This window comes from Indicator indicator, chromosome 4, assembly GCF_027791375.1.
Source record: "Indicator indicator isolate 239-I01 chromosome 4, UM_Iind_1.1, whole genome shotgun sequence".
Lineage (NCBI taxonomy): Eukaryota > Metazoa > Chordata > Aves > Piciformes > Indicatoridae > Indicator > Indicator indicator.
The window spans coordinates 30,399,071-30,419,662 of record NC_072013.1 but is presented as its reverse complement, the minus strand read 5'-3'; the positions used below and the strand labels follow the sequence as shown (position 1 = coordinate 30,419,662).

Below are 20,592 nucleotides of genomic sequence, written 5' to 3'. Positions count from 1 at the left end.
GCCCTCCATGGTGGGGTTTATCACGTATATCCTGACTGTATTTGGAAGCTCCTGCCTTTACTCACCACATCACCACTCTCTTGGAGCTGTGATGAGATGGGGCTTTTTTGCCCCAAGACATTTTATTTCTGAGAGGACAAGGGGCAACGGGTGGAATTTGAGGCATAGAAGTTCAGTGTAAACAGGAAAATTTTTTTCACTGTGAGGGTGACAGAACACTGGAACAGGCTGCCCAGGGCGGTTGTGGTGTCTCCATCTCTGGAGATACTCAAAACCTGCCTGGATGCGTTCCTGTGTGATCTGGTGTAGGTGATCCTGTTCTGGCAGAGGGGCTGTACTAGATCATCTTTCGAGGTCTCCTCCAACCCCTAACATTCTGTGATTCTGTGGCTATCCCTAAGGGTACCTATGCATTCAGCCTTGTATTAAATGTCTCTCACGTTAAACGTCGCAGCAGCCATAGCACGCACCGCAAGGCCCTTGGTGGGTTTAAGCTTTCATGAGGGATATAGGAGGGCAGATAGTGATAGACATGAATACACCCCCACGGCACGGCTGCTTCAGTGTAACTTTACACTCGTCTAGTTCTCGGCACCAAGTCGCTGCTGCCATTTCGCTCGGGCAGGCCAAGCCCCTGGGCCGGGGCGAGGCCACCCTCACAACCCTCCCCGCGATGCGCCAGCCTGACCGCCCTGCCGCGCCTAGAAGGTTTCAACCAATCCTTCTCCTTCACAGAAGCCCTGTCCGCCGCCGTGGGCGGAGCTAAGGGAAGGCCGCATTGTTCCGCGTCCTGGCAGCACCAGAGCGCCGCAGGGCGGAGGGGAGCAGGCGCTGTACGGACAGGCGCCGCAGGCAGCCCGGCGCGCCGGGGAGGAGGAAGGCCCCGTCGTATCGCGCCCAGCTTGAGGAAGGCCCCTTCGCGCCGGGGAGGAGGAAGGCCTTGCCGCTTGAAGGGGAGGAGGCCGCGATGCCGCTCTACGAGGGTCTGGGCAGCGGCGGGGAGAAGACCGCTGTGGTAATAGACCTTGGCGAGGCCTTCACCAAGTGAGTGGCGTCGCGCTCCCTGCCTTGTCTGCCCGCGTTCTGTCGCGACACGCTTCGCCGTGGAGCTAGTGTCGGGGCTGCGGGGCGGGCCTGCTGTCGGCGTGAATAATTGTGTGGGCTTTTTTCTCCTCTTCCCCTTTGTGTGGTGATCTGCGTGCTGCAAACAGACAACAGCAGCCTTTGCAGCCCGGAAGGCCAAACATCGTGGGCTGCATGCCTAGCAGCGTGGGCAGCAGGTGGAGGGAGGGGGTTTTGCCTCTCTGCTCCGTTGAGACCCCACCTGCAGTACTGGGTCCGGCTCTGGAGTCCTCAGCACAGGAGAGACATAGATCTATTGGAGCAGGTCCAGAGGAGGCCACAACAATGATACTAGGGCTGGATCCTGTCTGCTCTGAGGCGAGGCTAAGCAAGTTGGAGCTGTTCAGCCTAGAGAAGAGAATGCTCCAAAGAGACCTTTTTGTGGCCTTTCAGTACTTAAGGGGAATTAGGGGGCCTTTCAGTACTTAAGAATATCCCTGGAAGTGTTCAAGGCTGGGTTGGATGGGTCTTTGAGCAGCCTGGTCTAGTGGGAGGTGCCCTGCCCATGGCAGGGATGTTTGAACTAGATGATCTTTGAGGTCCTGTCCAACCCCTGCAACATTCTATGATGTTTCTGTAAGAAAGATACGGATAATCTTTTCAGCAGGGCCTATTGTGACAGGACAAGGAGAAGTTTACACTAGGTGTCAGGATTGCCAGATAACAATCCTGTCTGCTGGTCTGCTGTTACGCAGTCTTCTAAAACAAATCAAGTACAGCTTAGTACAAAACCAAGTTTCATAGAAATACAAATGGAAACCCAACAACTCTTGCCTCTTTAGAGAAGCAGAGACAGTGTCAAGGTGTCAAGAAGGCATTGTCAAGGTGTCAAGAAGGCAAATTCATCCACGTGGAAAAAATCAGAGATATGGGCCTAGCCTAAAGCCAACAGCATTTGTGTGAAAGCTGCCTCTCCAGCTCTGAAACTTGGGAAGCATTTCTAGAGTATTTTAACACTGAATGTGGGGCCAGATTGCTTCAACAGTCTCTTTTCCCAGAGGGCTGCATGTACCTGGGACATGAGTGTGTAGGGAGTTGATGGTTTCTAACACTACGAGGTATTTTTGATTTGTGGTGGGCAGAGGTATAGTTACATTTTTGGCCTATGACATAAATCACTAGATATTGAGCATATCTCCTTCCCCCTTGAGTTGCACTACTTTCAGTGTAAAACACAAAAATGAAAAATAGAATCATAGAATCACAGAATGGCTGAATTAGAAGGGACCTTTAAAGGCCATCTACTCCAACCCCTTGCAGTCAGCAAGGACATCTTCAACTAGGTCGGGTTGCTCAGAGCCCAATCCAACCTGACCTGGAATGTTTCCAGGGATCTGGTGTCTACCACCGTAACCTGTGACATCCAGTACTCAAAGTCCAGCAGCTGTACAGTTTTCTACTAGTATCTTCTACTGTTAGCTTTCATCTGAGGCTTTTACTTAATGTGGGTGGCAGTGGTGAATGTCAAACGCTTACGTTTTTTAAAATCAAATCTTGAATTTCTTTTGTTTTTTATTTGGCTTCTTCAGCCCATTTCTGTCTTTTAAGGTACAGTTGCTTTATGAAAACCAGATGCGTTTCTGAAAAGTTTGTTTCAATGTTGCTGCTAATTTCATTATGTTGCATCTAAGTTGGATGTGGAGCCCTCTTCTTCTTGTCAGGAAGCCTGAAGTAGTAAGCAGTCATCTTGAGGCAGTAATTATAGAATCATAGAATGGTAAGGGTTGGAAGGGACATCTGGAGATCTTCAAGTCCAACCCCCTGCCAAAGCAGGACCACTCAGGGCAGGTCACACAGGAACATATCCAGGTGGGTTTTGAAAGTCTCCAGAAACCTCTCAGGGCAGCCTGTTCTAGTGCTCTGACATGCTTACAGTAAAAAAGTTTTTCCTCGTGTTTAGGTGGAACTTTCTGTGTTACAGTTTGTGTCCATTGCCCCTCATCCTATCACAGTGTACCTCTGAAAAGAGTCTGGCCCCTTGACACTCACCCTTCAGGTATTTGTAAGCATTAATAAGATGCCCTCTCAGTCTTCTCCAGACTAAACAGCCCCAGGTTTTTTAGCCTTTCCTCATAAAACAGATGACTTAATCCTCCTTGCAGCTCTCTGTTGAACTCTCCCTAGTATTTCCCAATTCCTCTTGAACTGGGGAGCCCAGAACTAGACATAGTACTCCAGATCTGGCCTCACCAAGACAGTGTGGACGGGGAGGAGAACCCAGGATGCTTGTGAAGGGGTTGCATTTCAAAGTTAGAAACAGGGAATTAAAAAAAAAAAGAAGTCTGTGGAACAGTGCTGATGAGCAGTGAAATAGGCCACAGGACCTGCATGATGATCATCATGATTTTGTCTTTTGTTTCCTATAAATAAGTGCAACACAAAATGAGGATTTAAAGAGGACATAATAACTTAATCTTGCCTGTGTTTACTGAGAGTTTCAGTCAAGGACTGAAATTTCTCTGGAAATTTAATAGGCTGAAAGGAAGGATGCAGGGAGATGACTGTAAAGAGAAAACTCTGCTCGGTGGAAAGTAAGAGGTGCATCAGAACTGAATATAACAGTCCTTAAGTGAAGAAAACTTGTTGAATGCAGCTGAGAGGGAATCAATAAAACCATACTAAATCTGTCTCATTCAAGATGGCTGTGTGCAAAACACCTCTTTGCAGTCAGTGAAGTATCCCTAATCAGTGCCTCTGATGGTTCCTAGGCCTAGTATGTTAAATAATGATTTCAAATTATTTAAGTTTTTCAACATTGTCTTTTAGGTGTGGGTTTGCAGGAGAAACTGGACCAAGATGCATTATTCCCAGTGAAATAAAGAAACCTGATGTCTCAAAGGTAAACTATTTTACTTTTACAGTATTTGATGTGTTATGGTACAGAAAGAGTTTGCAGATATCTTTTCTCTCAATTATAAGCTGGGTTTCATTATCTTACAACTGCTGCTGTTAATGGATTGTAACTAGATACAACTAAGTGTGCTATGAGTTAATGGAAACTCATTACCAATGTAGCTTACGTTTGGGGCATTAATTGAGACATTTTTTGGCCTGGCTCTGTTTATTTGTTTTAGTAGAGAATGGCAACTTTGGAAAACTAATGTTGAGATAATTTTTCATATTGGTAACTTATCTTGAATAAACTCTGGAGTTTAATTAGAAGGTGAGTTTATGAAATGCTTTGTGAGCAGGAGTGAGTATTTCTTTATATGTATCAGATTATATATGTTCAGATATAATGTATTATCATATATATATTTCTTTATGCACCATATCTATTTATATGTAATCCCTGCCTAGTACATAAGCTGTGGATATTCTTACTTTACAGCCTGTCAGAGTTGTTCAGTACAACATTAATACAGAAGAGCTCTATTCGTATCTGAAAGAATTTATCCACATGCTGTATTTCAGGTAAGAAATACTTGGATATTAGTTATTCATGCCTTTTGTGGCTCTTTTTCTGAGCGTGGTGAGAGGTGTTAGAAATGTGAAGAAAAGAGAAGATTTTGCAAGTAGCTGCCTGGCTGTGTTTTTGCAGGAGGAATTTTGTGGTGCTGAGATTCAGGTTACATTACAAAGTGTTAGTGTCCTGCAGCATCAGAAATAAGAAATACTTAATGAGTTGCCATTTAACTGTGGCACTCATAAAGAACTTGATAGGGGAAGATCATTACCTAAGTTAGACTGATTTTGGCAAAGCTGAACCTCATCATTTATCAATGCAGAGCTCTCTCCATGTGACAGTGGTCTGGAAGGAGGAATCTTAATCTGTGGAATATTTTTGCCTCAGTAATACATCTTTTTATTGTATTTTTAGTACCATTAGTGAATCATGAAGTTGAACTTATTCTATCTTTACTTCCAATCCTTAATTTCACACAGTAAAAATTATCACAGGGAAACCAGTACTTAATTTCTGTGCCTGGGATGATCTGGTGTGGGTTGGGTTTTTTCTTTCCTTTTCCTTGGTCATAGTGTTGTAATTGAAATCAGGACAGTTCCATCCTTTTCCACTGAAATCAGGACATTTGTATCATCATTCTTCCTCTTTTATGGGCACACTGACGCTGAACAAGCCATTAATGGCTATTATCTGTGCCTTTTTTTACATTTCTTTATATTGATTTTGAAATGTGTAATGGATATTCGGAACTGCAGACTGCTGGCAGATAGCTCTAGAACTCGTTTTCTGTAACTCTGTTTTCTGAACTCGTTTTCTGTAACTCTGTTTCCTAACTTTCTTATAGGAAAGTGTTGGGTTTTAAAGTTTGGGAAAAAGATTTCAGGCTCTGCTGTAGAAAATGCTATCTAAATGCAAATTGTTAGGATTTTGGAGGAGAATGAAGTATGAGAAATGATAAGTCTTGTGATATGTGCATAAAGCTACCAGTTTTGTTTTACACATCTTGCATTTTTTTAGACATCTGCTGGTGAATCCCAGAGACCGTCGTGTTGTGATCATAGAATCTGTCCTGTGCCCTTCACACTTTAGAGACACTCTCACAAGGGTCCTTTTCAAGCACTTTGAGGTAAATATTATGTGTAACTACGTTATATGCTTAGTGTAGCCCTAGCTGGTAGATATTTTACTTATAATCACTAGTGGACATGAAGAAGACAAATTAAAATAACCCCAAAAGGAGAGAGGCAGAAAGAACGTGAAAAACAGCTGATAGTTCTTTGGGGATGTAGGGCTTGGAAAGTGGACTAAAAGTTGAGTTTGTTTCGTTCTGTCTCTGAGGACATGAAGCAGGAGCTGTTAACAAGACTCCAAAGAGTTTCTCTGGCTTGTACAAAATACAGCTCACATTGTGCTGTTACAGACAGATCCAATAATCCCCATCCAGCACTGCCTGAAGCCAGAATTTATATTTAAACACTTGTTAGTGCTCTGTCAGCAACTCTTATGACTTCTACCAGAGTCAATATCTTTGTCTAGCACGTGATCTAATCTTTGGCTGTACTCATTTAGGGAAGGGATTAACTGAAATTTAGTATTATCTCTGCTTAATCAGTCTTCTAGAAGAGAAGTCTGAACCTAATTCCTGCTTAGTTCTGTCAGAAAACATTTCAGAAGGTGAATCCATATTTCTTCATTTCAGAAAGAAGAAAGGTTAAGTGTCTTCTGTAAGAAGTGGTGACCTACTAGTTTGTGTGCAGAACTTCTTCACTGTGCTTCCACAGTACACTTTAGCAGCTAGTCTTCTGCATAATCCTTTCCTGGTCCTGATGAAATTTTTGGATTTCTTGAAACTGCTGAAAGATTTGAATGACTTGGGTTCTTTTTCTTAGTCCCCTTACAGGAAAAAAATACATCTCAGATAAAACACTCGCATGCAAAACTGGTTGTTGAAAAGGACTCATCACTTGGAAAGTCATATTTTAATGAAGACTCTTTGTCACTTGTTAAGAATCTAGCTAATAGTGATGTGAGGATAATTCTCTGTGGCTCATATTTGCATTCAGTGCTAAGAGTAAGAGTTAATGTTTATACAGCGCTGATAGTACAACTTGGATCTCTGGCCTAGATATCAGTAATGCTGCCCTTCTGTGCAGGATTTACTGAAATTAGTCATGTAACTCACGCTTCAGGATGTTCCATTAAAGGAACTGTTGCTATGTAGAAAGACTGAATTATAGAATTTTGTGAAAAAGAAGAGTTTCTTCCATAATTTCGTCTTGAGTTTCCACATTGGTTTGCGGAGAGTGTTTTAAATAGCCTCTCCTGTGAGGCTGTGTGCAAGTGTGTTGTCATAAGGCATACTTTTATGGGTTTTCTGGTGCATTTGTTTGCATCTTGAAGTCTTTATACAACATTTCAAGTAGTTGTGATTTAGTTTCTGTACTTTTTTGACCATGACAATAAGAAACCTGATTGATGACTTAAGATGAGCTCTATAGTTAACTCTTGCTTTTTTTACAAGCCCATGCAAGATTCCTTATTACTGAAGTCACTGGTATGTCCCACAGATAAGATGAATGTAGAATTTAGGATCCTGTTTTATTTTGTTCATTACTACACTGCTTAAAAACCTCAAGACACAAGTGTTTGGGTTTTGCTCTTAATATGACATTCAAGCATCTGTGCTTTGGGTGGTTTGTTTCTTTTTCTCTCCTCCTGCTAATTGTCCTTTTGTTTTTCTTGTTAGGTACCTTCTGTTTTGTTTGCTCCAAGTCATCTAATGTCTCTGCTGACACTTGGGATCAATTCTGCCATGGTGCTAGACTGTGGATATGCAGAAAGCTTGGTGCTGCCTGTATCCTTTAATAATACAGAGACGACATTTTCACCATTAAGGCTGTCATGACAAGATGATATCTTTATAGACTTCAGGTGTGCTAAAAAGTGATAGGAACAGATCAGACAGTCTGGCTTTTAACTCTAAGATACCATGATTTGGGGAATCTCTTCACAGCTGACATGCTAAATCTGTGTTGCCTTAAAACTTGGTGTAATGGTTCATAACTTCAAAAATTGGGAAGCGTGGTTCATAACTTCGGCCTTTATATGCTAGAAATGAATGTTGGAAAAAAGCAGTTTTCAGGGATTTGTTGAGGGAAAAAGGCATTTAGTTCCACCAGACTGAAAACTCTAAAACCAAAAAGGAGCTTTTCCTGATCTTCATGTAGATATATGAGGGAATTCCAATTCTGAGCTGCTGGGGTGCTCTTCCTCTGGGAGGAAAGGCTATCCACAAGTAAGTTCACAGTTATACCTTCCAACTTACTGATGATTTATTCATGAAAACTCATCTTTGACGAATGAGTAAAGGTTCCTGTTGAGCATGACTTAAATCATAACTTCTGCTGTCACAGCATCTGATTTTCAAAGTTAGCACTCTGGTTTTTGCTGATGTAAAAGCTGTGGAAACTAGATATGCTTCAGTTTAGATTTAGAAGAATATAACTGAAAAGAGTAAGTACTGTCCCTAAAGCATGATGCTGAGTATCAGCCTGAGTCAAGAGCTGTCTTTAACTGAATGTGCCATGTTTCAGGGAGCTGGAGTATCAGTTGTTGGAGCAGTGCACAGTTGATACAGGATTAGCCAAAGGACAAAGCCTTCCATCTGTGATGGGTAAGGTCTGTTTGATGTAGCATGTGTGCTGTGAACTTGCACTGGGGGAAGTGAATTAATACCATCAGTGAATAAAATAATTTTCCTATTCACTGCATCTTATGTGACCTATTTTCATGATTTCTTTCTCTTAAGTTCTCCTTCTACTTAAAAAGCTTTTTTTTTTAATTTCAGGCTCAGTTCCAGAAGACATAGTAGAGGATATAAAAGGTAAAATTTTCTGCTTCACAAAACTCTAGGTTATTAAATTATGCAGTGATACTAACAAGCATGCAATACTTCAAAGTTAGGAATTTATTTTATCTTCTCTGTTTACCATATTACTGTAAGAACTTGCAGTGTTCTTCATCTGAAATCTACAACTAAAACCATGCTGAATTCCTCTTTCAGGCCCAGCCTATGGTGGTCAAGGTGTAGGTTGTAGATACATATGGTAGACAAGTTCAGAAAGGGTATTACACTATTGTATGTCTCCTGTAATCAGCTTGCCAGCTTAACTTGCTGCTGCATATTTCAAGTACTGATATTTTGCTTGCTGCCTGTGAGTATGTACAGTGTGTGCTCTGTGGGACAGAGTTAGTAGATCTCATGTTCAAAACCTGGTATCAGAGATCCATTTTAGTTGCAAGTGCAACATTTAAATAGTCCTAACATCAGGACATAAGAATACTTTAAGGTGATTTTGTTTATAAATTAACTAAGGAGGCTCAGTTTGCTTTAAAGTAAATTCTTCCAAAAAAAAATTGTAGAAGGCATTTTGACATGTTAATGGGATAGGCAAGATGAGTCAAGGACTCCATTTACACCAGAAAAAAATAGAGGGCATCTTTGAGTGGAATTTGGATGAATTCCTGTGTGACACTTCATGTGTCATATGTATAAAAATACAGATAATTACAGAAGTTAGCAACTAGAATATCTCTCTTGGTCCAAATTGGGAAGAACTCCATCAGTCAAATGCAAAATAAATTAAATGAAACTGGAATTCATTAAATGGAAGTTGCTTCTCGTAATTCCTAGATGTGAACACAATTTTCTAATCACTTCTGGTTTTATGCAGTCTTTTGGAACCAGATATAGTAGGGTTGACATTATGATTGCCTGTGTATGGAAGGGTTGTTTCTGTGAGATCCATTTGTGAAGATACCTCATGTGTGCCAGATACAAATAAATGTACACTAACAGCTGAGATACAAATGAAGTTGGGTTCTTGTCAGTGTTGCTAAACACTGGAGTTAAAAATGTCCCTGCTCATTGCAGGGGGTTTGAACTAGATGAAAGGTCCCCTCCAACCCAAACCATTCTGTGATTTTGAGAGTGCTGCAGGAAATATATTGCATGGTTACAGCTTGTTTGAAAAATTAGCAGTGTCTCCTTTGAAGCCATGGCAAGACCCACAGTGGTGTGTTTGACAGCAGAAAACAACCTGGCACCTTGTAACCGAAGGCATGATTAATAACATCCTTCTCTTTAAATCTTACATAGCTTGTCTGAGAAAGAAATCTTACCTTGGCTAGCACAGTTTTGGTGTCAGCTTCCTTTAACTCATGGTCTAGATAACATCTGAACTCTGCTGAAGCACAGAGACCGTTTTTCTTTACATTTATTTGATAATGGCTTTGATCAGCAAGGGTCTGAAGTGTGTGTTCTGCTATAAATTAAGCAAAATTATTGCCTTTATTGCTGATGAAAGGATCCAACAAAGTCTCTCTTCTGCCCCTTTCTGTTCTTTTATGAAGTGCGCACCTGTTTTGTGAGTGACCTCCAGCGTGGACTGAAAATCCAAGCAGCCAAGTTCAACATTGATGGCAGTGCTGAGGTGAGTGGAGAGTGGAACCTATGTTAATCTTTTGAAGTGGCTGTAGCCTTTTTGGCCTCTTAAAATAATGCCCATATGTTTTTATTTCTAGCGTCCTTCACCTCCTCCAGATGTGGACTATCCACTAGATGGAGAAAAGATTCTCCATGTAGTTGGCCCCATCAGGTGAGTAATGCCGTAGCAGAGGAGTTATCTTTACGAGGATGTATTTTCAACTCTAAAAGGACATACATTTTTGTAAAATTGCATTTCAGTGAAACTCTTGCATGGCTTGGGGCAAAGTGGCTGGAAGATTGCCCAGCAGATAAAGACCTGAGGGTGTTGGTTGACAGCCAGATGAATGAGCCAATGCATACTTGGTGGCCAAGAGCCCAACAGCATCCTGACCTGTATCAGCAATAGTGCAGCCAGCAGGACTAGGGTAGGGCTTGTCCTCCTGTACTTCGTATTGGTGAGCCTACACCTTGAGTAATAGGTTCAGTTTTGGGCCCCTCACTGCAGGAAAGACATTGAGGTGCAGGAGCATGTCCAGAAGAGGGCAACAAAGCTGGTGAAGGGTTGGAGAGCAAATCCTTATGGGGAGCAGCTGAGGGAAATGGGGTTGTTTAGTTTGGAGAAAAGGAGGCTAAGGGAAGAGCTTCTTGCTCTTTATGACTACTTGAAAGGAGGTTGTAGTGAGAGATGGCTGTCAGTCTCTTCACCTAAATAACAAGTGATAGGACAAGAGGAAATGGCCTCAAGTTGTCCCAGAGGAGGTTTAGATTGGATATTAGAAGAAACTTCTTAGCTGAAAGGGTTCTCAAGTGCTGAAACAGGTTCCCCATGGAGGTGGTTGAATCACTGGAGGTGTTTAAAAGACATGGAGATGTGGTGCTGAGGGATATGGTTTAGCACCAGATTTGGTAGAGTTAGATGATGCTTGTACTCGATGATCCTGTAGGTCTTCTCCAACCAAAACAATGCTATGATTCTATATGCTTGTAATGTCTTGTAGCTGAAGGCTTTGTGCAGGGGCACAGTGCATGCCTATGGAGGAGTCAGCATCACTGGAGAGCTCACAGAGACAGATGAGAGCAAACAGATGGGAGAGATGAGAGAAACAAACAGAGTATTAAATCATGATGATGAGACAGCTTCAGTGGAGTGAGCAGGACATTGTCTCCTCCCTGTTGGCACTGCCTGGTGCATGAGTTGTCAGCAGGAAGTCTGTAGTTATTTCCAGTTCTGCAGTTGGGGAGTGTGAGCTCACAGTGTAGTGTTGCTTCTCATTAACACTCATTTCCTGTCTTTTCAACAGAGACTCTGTTGTGGAAATACTGTTTGAACAGGATAATGAAGAGACATCTGTTGCCACTTTGATCTTAGATTCACTCATTCAGGTATCTTTATATTGAAAACAATTTACTGAATGCCTCCAGCTTTAGAGAACCTGGGGTTACAAACGACTCCACCTAGAGTTACACCCTTCTGACTGCGGGTCACCATTGGTTGGAGAAGTTGAGCACAGGATGACTCCTGGGGTTCTGCCACATGATGAGTTTCTGAGGGGTGGCAAGTCGCCATATGTCATCCACTCTCTGATTTTTTTTTTTTTTTACTCTTTGGTACACTGCAGCATGTCTAGGAGAGTCTTGTAAGAAAGGCGGTGCTTGCTTCTCAGCCAGAGGAATAAAGCAGCTGGTGTTTATCTAGGGGTGAGGCTCTACATAGAGACAAAGGAGAAGCTAACACTTGGTGTTAAAGGAATGACAGTGCTTGAACTGAGATGACACAGATACTCCCTTTATTCTTTTTTTCAAGGTGTTTTGCTCAAAGTCAGACTTTGAGTCCTGCAGGCTGCTGGCTTTCCTAAAATAAAATTAATTTGGACATCTCAATTACAGGCAGTCTATTAGATTTATTGTGGAAAATTTTTTTTGGCATATCCAGACATTTTATTTCTTGTTATGTTTAGGAAAAAAGGCATTAGAAAACCACTATAAATGGAAATTTTCATTATGTGGTGGTGCATGTGTGTTAATTAAAGTTGACTTCCTGTAGTTACTGATGCCATTTAAATTAGTTTGCTGAGATGTAGCTTATTGGAGAGCCATAGGCTTGGATGACAGGACAAATATTCCTATTAGAATTTGTTATGAAAAGAAGTGGTTTAACAAGATCTGTGCCTGGACTCCTGACCTCTCTATCTCTAGGTGTTTACCTTATATGCTCTTTGGCCAGAGGGAAGACAAGTGTTACATTTGTAAGTGTTAAATAGCATCCAATTACTCCTCTGGACAAGAGAAACATGGCAGCCTGAATTTTTTTCTGAAGAGACAGCACAGGGCTGTTTCATAAGGGGCAGAACTCACTAAGATTGGTCTTCTCATGCCTTTGTGTCATCTAGTTGGATTATCTGATGCCTAAGGCAAGCTCCAGCAGATACCTTTTGTGCCCCTGTGTCTTGTGTAGAACTTCATTTGTACATGCAAGTAAAAAGAGTCAGTCACATGCATAAGTTTTCCCTCTCTGAGAGCACTGGTTGAAGCTTCATCTCTCTCTGGCACACCTCCCAGAACCTGTGGGAATTGCTGTCACTAGTAATTCTCTCCTCTCTTGTTTTGGCCTCTGAGCTGAAGGGCTTTACCAGAACTGAGTTTGTCGATGAAAGCCTCCATTGGGCAATTCCTTATGCCTGGTTTTCTTGGGAAGTCTGGTGGAAAAATTATGTTGGTTATGTTTCATCTAAGTGTGAGAAAACAGCAACTGAAGTGCATAGAAAGTCTGACTGGATATCTAACAGGGCTTTGAATGCCAGTTAAAGTGTTGTTTGTTTGTTTGTTTTTTATTCCTGTTTATTACATTAGTGTCCTATAGACACCAGGAAGCAGTTGGCAGAGAACTTGGTAGTTATTGGTGGCACTGCCATGCTGCCAGGATTCCTTCACAGGCTCATGGCTGAAATCAGATACCTGGTGGAGAAACCCAAGTACAAAGAAGTCCTTGCCACCAAAACCTTCAGAATTCACACTCCACCTGCCAAACCCAACTGTGTGGCCTGGCTGGGAGGTAAGAATGAAAACAACTGTTGAGCAAAGATACAACATGAAAAAACAAATCTTCCAAGTAGGCTTTGGAATGCATCAGTAGCAATGAGAGTGAGGTGAGCTATTGAAATCAAGCTGTCTTGGAGCTGTGTGGAGTTTCCTCCTGCAGGAAACTGTGGAGGAAAGCTCCCTCAGCGACGTTTGGAGGGCAGAAAGGCACTGCAGGTTGCGGGAGCTTTAACCGGGTGATGATGTGATGAAGTTGGCTCAAGTGCAGTGCAGGGCTGGCGCCATATGGTGGCACCAGAGGGACCTGCTGCCAGTGGGAAAATCTGCTTGTTGGTAGCAGAAGTATGGTCAGTGGCAGGAGCTGTGAGCTGTGGAGAGCCCACAGGCTATCCTACCTTCTGTGCTGATCGCCAAGTGCAGTAAATACAGCAGCTCTGCCATGGATCTTGAATGCTGTTAGGGGAAGAGAAGGGCTTTCTCTTGCTGTCTTTTAAGGAAGGTTCTGTGGCTGATAAGAATTGATGCTTTTCTAAACTTTCAGTTATTCAACAGGGTCCATCTGGTGGGTATGAGGAACTAACTTTTATTTCCATACACTTTAAAATGCAAATGTTTGTAAAATTTTAGTCTTTCGAGTCTACTTTTAGGATTAGAAACAAGAACAAATTTCCATGTACCAAGTTCTCTGATGCTTTTCTTCACTGGCAGTGCTAGTGAGTATCGTGTAACACTTTTTGGAGAGAGATTTCCTTAAACACTAGTTTTGTGTGAAGTGCTTAAAAATCAAAACTTCTAGGAAACTTGGACTAAGAAGCAGGTCAGCTAGGCCAGTTTTCTTCTCAGCAGAGACTAGGTGATTCTTTGTTTTCAGTTACTTTCAATGAACATAAATGGAAGCAATTTGTAAGTAGCTTGGGCTACTGAAAAGGAATGTGGTGAGATCCTGTCATTTCTTTAATTCTTGGGAATGGAAAAAGGATGGTTTTGATTCTTGATGGGAAGAAGTAGAAAAGGGCATTCAATACATCAAATTAAAGCAATATTTTGTTATTTTTTTCCCCCCTTATTAATGTAGGAGCCATTTTTGGAGCGCTTCAGGACATACTTGGGAGCCGATCTGTGTCCAAAGAATACTACAGCCAGACAGGCCGCATACCTGACTGGTGCTGTCTTAATAATCCTCCACTGGAAATGATGTTTGATATTGGAAAAGCACCCCCACCACTGATGAAGAGGGCTTTTTCTACTGAGAAATAAGTCCCTGAATGCTAGGCAAGGATTTTCCTCATCTATTTCAAGTAGATATCCCTGCATTGGCACCTTTAGGTTTTTGTATTAAGTAATATGCGTGTAACATTGTTAAATATCAACCATGTGGATGTTTGGGGGGAGTATGGGGGTAGTTACTAATGCTGTTTAAAATCACATCCAGTTCTACCTAAAAAATTTAACTCTGGCAACTACTATGCTGTTTTGTCCACTTCTGAAGAAATTCTGTACTGTCACTAGTTGCAGCCTATTGAGTTGTTTGTTATTTATCTGTACAGTAAATGATGTTGTTGAGAGAATTTGGTTTAAGACATTTTGATTTTGGATATGGTTAGAAGAATGAAGGATGGATTACTGCAGGAAACATTGGTGGAAGCTTTTCTGCCAAATTCCATATTAGAATATTCCACCCATGCATCACATGTGAAGAAATTATTTGGGACTGTTTAGCAAAAGTGCTGGAGCGGTGTTCCCCTGTGTACTGGTTTGAGGCCAGACAGATCCTCTCTTGCCCTGAGAGGGACAAAAGAATGACACTCACACAAACGGACTGAAGAGTGATGGAAAGTTTAAATGGAAAAGCAATTGGTGAAACTACAAAAAGATACAAACAGAGTGGCAAAGAATCCCAAAAGCATACAGAATCCCTTACACAACACCCAAAGGCCTCCCAGCTCTTCCCTTCTCTCCACTTGAGGGTATACCCAAAACCCCAGGGCTTTTTCTCCCCACCCCCTTCCAGGCTAGTCTGAGACTGTGCCCCCCCACACCCCTTTCTCCTCCTGGCATTAGGCCTAGACAGGCCCAAGAGGCCTTGAGATACTCCCCCACTGTTACCCGATAAGAGAGCATCTCCCACGGGAGCAGAGGGGGAAGAAAGAGAGAATGACTTTGCAGATGGATTTATAAGGGCGCAGGATTTATGGATAGGAATACATCGTTTCCTGTGTCCACCTGATTGGGTTGGACACTTGGGACACCGGAGGTGTAACTCATGTGGCAGTAACAGGAGGCACCCAGCCTGAACTGCCACAGCCCTGGACACAGTCTTCCTTGGAGAGTTTTGGCGGAGAGCTCCTCTGCATGTAATTCTCACATAATGGTAACAACTCTTACAGTATCTCTCTTCCAAGAAGTAATTCAATTGTGGTTGAATCCCTCTTCCTGCAGGTGTTTAGAAGACACAGAGATGTGGTGCTGAGGGACCAGACTTGGTAGATTTAGGTAGTGGTTGAACTTGACGATCTTAAAGCTCTTTTCCACCCAAATGATTCTATGTAAGAGCTATAAACAGGGGTGGAAAGAAGTCTGGAACCTCTTACTGAAATAGCAAGCTCAAAAGCCACTCCTTTGCTGTCCTTCTCCTATCAGAAATATTAAACTTCGTTGTCCCACAACAATATGTATTAAATGAAACTGCAATTTCACTGCTTAAGGAAAACAAAATGTACATTTGGATGTTAACACTGTATTTAGGAATTGCTGGCTAGTTAATAGGCTTTTAGCAATGCTGTAACTTCACAAACTGAAGGAGAAGGAGCACTCCCATGGGAAAACAAACACAATTCCATTCTGCTGCTAGTGCTGCTGCTTTTGGTTTGTCATCATTCTCATTATACTTCCTGATACTGCTGTGAAGTCACTTTGCACATGGAGCTGTGACTCCGTCTGAGTGCTCCAAGCAGTGCCAGGGCATCCCAGCAGCATCCTCTCTTGGAAGAGGGGTTTTCCTTGGCCTGAAATGCTGCTGGACTTGCCACCAGTGTGCCATACTTGACTCACTGGCTAAATGGTGACTCTGCTGGTATCTGTTGGTTGCTGAAGTTTAAATCCTGCTCTGAGGAGTAATTACTTATCTTAGATTTGGGGAGACACATTGTAGTAGTTTGAAAATTATTTGACGTGGTGGAGTTTTCTATTTCTACATCCTTTTTGTGACTGATTTCCCTGTGTTGTTTACTAACTACCTGCTGTGGTTCCTGAAGAACGTTTTTTGAAGTTAAGCCTGTATTTGAACTGTGGAGAAAGTTCACACAGGATAGCATGCTCCAGCATTTAATTGAGCTTCTGCACAATTTTTGTCATTCTCTTTCATATATGCATTACCTTAATGTGTGCTGGTAGTTGGCACATGGTAGGAGAATACTCCCTTTTTATCTTAATGCTTTTCAGGTTAAAAGCTACAAAAAAAACAGGAGGTATTGCTTGAAGTGTGAAGTCTGTCATAGGTGAGACTTTGTTGATTGGTAGCATTGGTCTGACAGTACTTACACAGATTATTTCTCTCCAGAGCTGCTGGCTGGTGTATTTTTTAATTGCCTTCCTCCTACTTCAAATGAGCTGTGTGGCTGTAATGTAGAAAGCACAGAAAACCAGACAGACACAGCTGTGAGTGGTTGTTAATGGTTCTTTTATAGTCCTGGGATGAGATTGGTCTTTTAGAGACTATTTCATAAATCACAGATTCATTTAAGTTGGAAAAAAACCTTTCAGATTGTTGAGTCCAACCATGAACCCAGCACTGCCAAGTCACTAAGCACCACATCTACACAGCTTTTAAATACCTCCAGGCATGGTGACTGCATCATTGCCCTGGGCAGTCTGTTGCAGGGCTTGACAACCCTTTTGGGGAAGGAATTTTTCTCAATACTCAACCTAAATCTCCCTTTGTACAACTTGAGGCTGCTTCCTCTTATCCTATCACCTGTTACTTGGGAGAAGAGACCAATCCCTACCTCACTACAGCCTCCTTTCAGGGAGTTGCAGAGGGCAAGAAGGTCTCCCCGGAGCCTCATTTTCTCCAGGTTAAACAACCCCAGTTCCCTCAGCCACACCTTGTAAGATTTGTGCTCTAAAATGTTCAACAGCTTCATTACTCTATGTGGACACACTCCAGCAAGTTCTTAGACCTCAAAGCACAGTGAGGCCTGGACAATGTTGCTTTGCAGTGATGTGAGAGTCTCCAGTCCAAGCACTTTCTGGATTTCAAGGTCAAAAAATTTCATATTGCTATGCACAAAAGCTTTCCTGCAGCACCCTGAGGAGAATGATGTACTGTGACAGAAAAAAACAGGTTCCTCAACACATACTGTGTTGTGTTCTATCTGTCAGGTCTGGACTTGGAAAAATGGATTAAGCATTATATCTGGACACCTCTGTAAATGTTGTATCTGGTATTTTGAGTTCTTTAACGTCTTGGGGTTCTTCTCTTGCTTGACTGCTTCTGTAAGTATACAGTTACTGGTTTCATTTCCTTCGTGGTGTCCATTTCCCAGCAGATTCCTCAAAAAACAGCATTTCCCTTGTTTTCTTGAGTGTTCAGGACCTTCATTCTGGTTGCACTTGTTCCCCCTTAACAAACCATAAATTCTGTTTAGCCTGGAGAAAAGAAGAGAAGGAATCTTATGAATGCTTACCAATATCTAAAGAGTGGGGATCAAGAGGATGGGGCCCAGACTCTTTTCAGTGGTGCTCAGCACCAGGACAAGAGGCAGCAGGCACCAATTAAACACAAGAAGTTCCACCTAAACATAAGGTAAAATCTTCTTTCCCATGAGGGTGCAGGAGCACTGGAGCAGGCTGCCCAGAGATGTTGTGGAGTCACCTCTGGAGAGATTCCAAACCTACCTGGTCATTCCAGTCTTGTGCAACCTTCTGTGGGTGACCCTGCTCTAGGATGGGGGTTGGACTAGATGATCTGCAGAGGTCCCTTCCAACTCCCACCATACTGGGACTCTGATTCTGTAACTATGGGCTTACATGAGGGGTGAGAGCATCCCCTCCAGTAGGGCCCTGCTATGGGGTGTGCTGCTTAGCTGCACTGCTCCACCATCACCTGTCTTCTAAGGATCCAACTGCTTCTGGCAAAGAAACCTGTGGGTTAGTTCTGGTTCTCCTTACAGGGCTGAGGAGTGATGGAATCTTAATAGTTAGTGTATGAGGTAGACCTGTCTGGAGCGATCTTTGGCAAGGATCAGGGATATTGATAGTTTTCTAAGTGACTTCAGGATTTATTTATCATTGCAACAATTATGATTAATAAACCAAAATGGATAAAACTGCAGTTTTTGGAGACAAGGCTGCTACGTCCCTGTTCTTAACATGTTCCCAACCTGTGATGCAATGACAAGCTTGCTAAATGGATTCTACTTCCATTGCAAGGCATGGAGAGCCGTCCTTAGGCCTGGGAAAGAACAGTCAGACCCAAGATTTGCTCATTTTCCTTTATAATATGAATAATTGAGAGGCAGCTCAGTGACCCAGATTGTGTCTTGCCACAGTAAGAACTGAGGCAGAGCCTACTGAGGCTGCCCCTGAAAGAAGAGTTTGCCATCAGCACAAGTCCCATGGAGCTGGAAGGGATTACTCATGTCTGTAAGGATCCACATGGGAGACTGAACTCCTGCAGAGCTTGTGCTCATGGTGGTGCAGTGATGTCATTTTCCAGAACTGCAGCAGACTGCAGCTGAGGAAATTCAGAATATTCTTAACCCTTCCCATTTCAGGGGTGTTTCTGTATGGCTGTACATGTGTACTCCGTGAATTTCACAAGCCTGGCATGTTCTGCCACCTCTACTTCATTCTGCCCACTCTTCTCCTGTGGGGTCTCTGCCTCAGTGAACAGCTTCAACAGCTGCTGTTTCATACCGCACAACCAGAAATCCCAACTCTTCTGTAACTGGCAGGTTTAAGTACAGAATCTCATGATCTGTTAAGGACAAAAACAGGATTCTTATTTCATCACATGGGTGAGGAAAGAATATTATCTGCTTTGCAGAACAACTAACCCTGGAAAGCCCTGAGACATAACACCTTAAATGTGTTACTGTGTTAAAAGGGATTTGGCTTGTTTGTTCATAAGTTTTTTATAAAACAACCCCCCAAAACATGAATGTTGTATTTCTTCCTTCACTGGCATGGCAGGGATCCATGGATCCTCACAGCGGACACATTCATGGTGAACTCAAATGTTTTATCAGGAATGACAGGACACAAGCCCCTGCAGTAAGTGGAGAAAACAGAGCTCAAGGTAGGGCTGTAGCAGTGCAGTGTGGAGTGTGCAGTCATCTCCCTTGACTGGCTAGCAATGCTGTACTTGATGCACTTCAGGCTATGGTTGGCCCTTTTGGCTGCCAAGGCTCACTGTTGATTCCTATTCAACTTGCCATCAGTCCAAACCCCCAGAGCTCTTTCTGTGGGGCTGCTGTCTAGTCTTTCATTCCCCAGTGCGGGTGTATAACTCTATCCCAGGTGTAGAATCCCACAGTTTCTTCTTAAATTCCATGCAGTTGGTAATTTCCCATCTAGTCTAGGACCCCACATCTCCTGCTTTATTAATGTGCATTTGTTTCCTGCATCCAAGTCACAGAATCATAGAAACATTTTGGTTGGAGAAGACCTTTAAGATCATCTAGTCCAACCATTATGCAACTCTACCAAGGCAGGCGCTAAACCATGTCACTCAGCACCACACCTCTGTGTGTTTTAAGCACCTAATGGGATATGGATTCAACTACCTCCCTGGGAGCCTGTGCCAAATGCTTGAGAACCCTTTGATTGAAAAATTTTTTTCTAATATTCAACCTAAACCTCCCTGGTGTAACTTGAGGCCATTTCCTCCCATCCTATGACTTGCTACTAGGGTGCAGAAACCAACCTCCACCTGTCTCCACCTCCTTTCAGGGAGTTGTAGAGAGTGGTGTTTAAATATTTTGGGTTAGAAAGGCCTTTTAAAAGTCCTCTAATCCAACATTGCTGTAGTAAGCAGGGACGTTTTCAACTGCATCACGTTGCCTCAGAGATCTACTGATCTGGCAGCCTCTGTCAGGCCTTCAGGACTGTATGTGCCTTTATATTTGTATTCCAGCACCATTTATAAAGTCTCTCTTTTAATCTCTACTTCATAAAGTCATTATGAAAATTATCCATGCAATAGTTGCAAGAGGGACATTGGCTTCAGGATGTAGGTGGTGATGAATTCCCTCCAGAATTGCTGAGGTAGTTGGCGGTTGAGTGGCGTTCTCCCGACAAGAGACGTCAAAAAGCACAAAACACTCACGCCCAACGTGGGGCTCGAACCCACGACCCTGGGATTAAGAGTCCCATGCTCTACCGACTGAGCTAGCCGGGCGCTCTCTAAGCACTTTCTACCACGTGCTGTTCACCATATGAGCACAGATGTCAACGCCCCACTGCGGAAACTGAAGGATTGCGTCTTGTTCTCGGCCAGTGACGATTGGGAGATGTGGAAACCAATGGGAGCGCGTGT

The 20,592-nt window shown here is 42.8% G+C and overlaps 1 protein-coding gene and 1 non-coding gene across 2 annotated transcripts; one reads left to right on the top strand and one right to left on the bottom strand.

The window, feature by feature from the left end:
• The first annotated feature begins 938 nt into the window (after positions 1–938).
• ACTR10 (actin related protein 10) lies at positions 939–14,615 on the top strand. Its single transcript, XM_054400220.1, has 13 exons — positions 939–1,044; positions 3,889–3,961; positions 4,454–4,536; positions 5,546–5,654; positions 7,275–7,382; positions 7,756–7,823; positions 8,122–8,201; positions 8,376–8,411; positions 9,941–10,020; positions 10,112–10,185; positions 11,318–11,399; positions 12,867–13,068; positions 14,131–14,615. The coding sequence occupies exons 1-13, from the start codon at positions 968–970 to the stop codon at positions 14,310–14,312; spliced, it is 1,254 nt and encodes a 417-aa protein (XP_054256195.1). The 5' UTR covers positions 939–967; the 3' UTR covers positions 14,313–14,615.
• Positions 14,616–20,381: 5,766 nt separating this feature from the next.
• On the bottom strand, positions 20,382–20,454 carry TRNAK-CUU (transfer RNA lysine (anticodon CUU)). Its single transcript has one exon. It is a non-coding gene; the product is annotated as a tRNA-Lys (tRNA).
• Between the last annotated feature and the right edge of the window lie 138 nt (positions 20,455–20,592).

What these genes read in the sequence shown, in the direction of transcription:
- ACTR10 (XM_054400220.1), top strand. Translation starts at nt 968, where the DNA reads ATGCCGCTCTACGAGGGTCTGGGCAGCGGCGGGGAGAAGACCGCTGTG. An exon ending in GGAGGAAAGGCTATCCACAA is followed by an intron (nt 7,824 to 8,121) that starts GTAAGTTCACAG and finishes GCCATGTTTCAG; the next exon opens with GGAGCTGGAGTATCAGTTGT. An exon ending in CATAGTAGAGGATATAAAAG is followed by an intron (nt 8,412 to 9,940) that starts GTAAAATTTTCT and finishes TCTTTTATGAAG; the next exon opens with TGCGCACCTGTTTTGTGAGT.